At 41.5% G+C, this 2,992-nt stretch overlaps 1 protein-coding gene across 1 annotated transcript; it reads left to right on the top strand.

Moving 5' to 3' along the window:
- Positions 1-347: 347 nt before the first annotated feature.
- LOC116386525 (glutathione S-transferase kappa 1) lies at positions 348-2,992 on the top strand. Its single transcript, XM_031852830.1, has 7 exons — positions 348-784; positions 871-952; positions 1,373-1,501; positions 1,667-1,812; positions 1,896-2,012; positions 2,107-2,200; positions 2,335-2,992. Exons 1-7 carry the CDS (start codon positions 716-718, stop codon positions 2,382-2,384), a joined length of 687 nt encoding a protein of 228 aa, XP_031708690.1. The 5' UTR covers positions 348-715; the 3' UTR covers positions 2,385-2,992.

The raw sequence follows: 2,992 nt of genomic DNA, 5'->3' as shown, positions 1-2,992 counted from the left end.
ACTTAATTCTTGGAAATACTTCTTGAAAATGTGTTGATAATAATCTACTTTTTTCTTTCCTTTTCTTGTTAGTACAATGCAAGATAATGTGACAGACTAGACAAACATGTGTGTAACAAAACATAACAGACAATAACACAAAACAGTAAAACGTAACAAAGGAGGTTGTGATTTTAATTTGGAAAACTACCACAAAGAAAGAAACGTGTTTCAAAGCTCATGTGATACTAAAACTGCCCCACACTCCACTCCAGTGGGTGGCGGTAATGAGCCAATACGTTGCCTACTACATTCAAAGAAGAAGAAACAAGACGGAGCAGAAGAAGAAAATGAGTTGCTCCACGTGGTTTCTCCAGAAGAGGGCAGTAATGCGGTGGTTTGTTTGGTTTATCAATCCCGATTATACCCGTGTCGTTTGTAGCTCTAGCTAACTGTAGCTAACTTAAAGCTACATCTAATTCAACACACGGTAACAACAGGTGTCGCTAATTCTGCGACAGTGATTTCTGTGGATGAGATCTGTGACATAACGGTGCTGGTTTCACTGCGTCGGATTAGTTGAACTTCGACACACTGGGCGGTGCGCTGAAACCTGCTTTGCAAGTACAGGAGACGAGTCGTGTTAACTTCAACTTCGTGTTTAGCTTAATTGAAGCGCAGCGTCACTGCGAATACAAGGAAGAGCCACTAACCTCTAACTAACCCTAACCCGAAGATGACGTCCAAGAAAGTGGTGGAGATGTTCTACGATGTGGTTTCTCCCTACTCATGGCTTGGCTTTGAGGTTCGCTTCTTTTGGATGTCACCTTCAGTCACCTTCAGTAACTCGGACACAGACTTGGTTATAAATAAAGCTTTGTGTGTTTCTAGATCATGTGCCGCTACAGAAACGTGTGGAACATAGAGCTCAAACTGCGACCTGCATTTCTGGGTGGTATCATGCAAGGGTCGGGTAAGTTAACAGTGGTGGAAAGTAACTAAGTACATTTACTCGAGTACTGTACTGAAGTGCAGCTTTGAGGTACAGTTTCTGCTACTGAACACTTGTATTCCTCATTAAAGAAAGTACTTATTACTCTCCCACATTAATGCTTTGCAGATTCAGATTAAATGTATAATCAGCAAATAAATATATTCTAAAAGGTTAAAATAATAAAAGGGCGAGCAGTATAAAGTAATTAAAGTTTGCACACAGCTGCAACATTAAAGTAAAACACAATGCATCAATACGTATCCAATAATAATTAGTACTTATTTTGATGCTAATACTTGTACTTCTACTTGAGTAACATTTTGAATACAGGACTTTTACTCCTATTTGTGTGGACACATTCAGTACTATGTTTCATACAATATTTATCTTTCATGACAGGAAACAAGCCCCCGGGTCTGGTTCCAAACAAATTCCAGTACATGAACAAGGACCTGCACCGCTTGTCGGAGTATTTTGATGTTCCCTTGCAGGCTCCGTCTGACCCCTTTGAGGCCATGTTCCAAAAAGGTACCTACAAGCAGGACCTGATGGGATCAGTGCTGTGATATGTGTTGATTAAACCATGGCTGGATCAAGTTGCTCATTCAGCCTTTCACAAGACCGCGGTGGTACTATTTCATCAAAGCTAATACTGCAGAGAGTTTCAGGTCTTCTTCTCTTTCCTTCTCCTAGGCTCCTTGACTGCGATGCGATTTGTGACGGCAGTACAAGAGAGGGAGACGGGTGGAGACAAGCAGGTGGAGCGGGTGTCCCGGGAGCTGTGGAGAAGGATCTGGAGTGAGGACAAAGACATCACAGAACCTGCATCATTGTCTGAGGTACCAGCGTATCCAGCCTGCTTGTGTTTGAGAAGATTAAGAAACACGGTTTGGAGTTGTCACATTTATATTTGTTTGTGCAGGCAGCGATGAAAGCAGGACTGCCTGAAAGCGAGATTAAAGAAGCGCTGGAGCTGTCCACATCAGAGGAGATCAAAAACAAGCTGAAAAGCGCAACACAGAATGCACTTGATCACGGGGTCAGTAGTCCTTCAGTTCTCCTTGTAGATCCAGACAAGAGAGATGAGACATTGCAATGTAATGACCAAATTCTGTCCTGTTGTGTCTTCCCAGGCATTCGGCTTCCCACTTGTGGTGTGTCACGTAAATGGAAAGCCAGAGATGTTTTTTGGATCTGACAGATTTGAGCTCATGGCTCACTGCATTGGTGAGAAAACTGTTGTCCTTCACGAAGACAAGCACATGTAGTGCAAAAGTGACAATAGAGAGATTAAAATGACACTTTACATAGCCATAGCTGTCTGAGATTTTTGCCCGATCTCATTTTGTTCTGTGTTGCAGGGGAGAAGTGGCTGGGACCTCAGCCTAACATATCAGCTGCCAAGCTGTGAGATACAAAGCTGCCATCAAACGCTGCCGGTCTGCTCACAAAGTCTTTGAGTTTTCTTCTAATTCTTCAAATATCATACGATCTGTGCCCTCTAAAACCAAGCAGTGTTTTTTAAAATTAGGCCTTAATAACAAATGGTGGTGTAAATAATGTGATACCTTTATACTGTTAATTATGTAGAAAGAACATTGACAGCTTCCAGATGATAGTCTTATCTTTGCGAATGAAACACAAAGGTAAATTTATGAAAAGGATGCAATTGTGTATTTGTTGCATGATGTAACACATAACTTAAATATCTCAAAAACTACGACAGTCATCAGCATTCATTGTCCCAACAGGATGAATCCTAGTGATGTTGGTGTTTCCCTGACGGTTGCTTCAGTGCCGCCATGAGGTTGACATTTGTAGTTGTGGTGAAACGCATCGGTAACTGAATGATGGATAGCCAAGACATTTAGTGGAGACATTCACGTCCCCCTCAGAATGAATTGTAATCGGGTCATGATGATCCCATCAGCCTCAACTGTACTACGTTGTTAAATGCTGTTCTTAAATCAAGCAGTTAAACCACCATACTGAATAAATAAATGTAACTTTGATCATAAA

The sequence above is a fragment of the Anarrhichthys ocellatus genome, unplaced genomic scaffold (assembly GCF_004355925.1).
Source record: "Anarrhichthys ocellatus isolate YVR2014 unplaced genomic scaffold, GSC_Weel_1.0 scaffold13, whole genome shotgun sequence".
Classification (NCBI taxonomy): domain Eukaryota; kingdom Metazoa; phylum Chordata; class Actinopteri; order Perciformes; family Anarhichadidae; genus Anarrhichthys; species Anarrhichthys ocellatus.
This window is presented reverse-complemented; position numbering and strand designations above follow the sequence as displayed.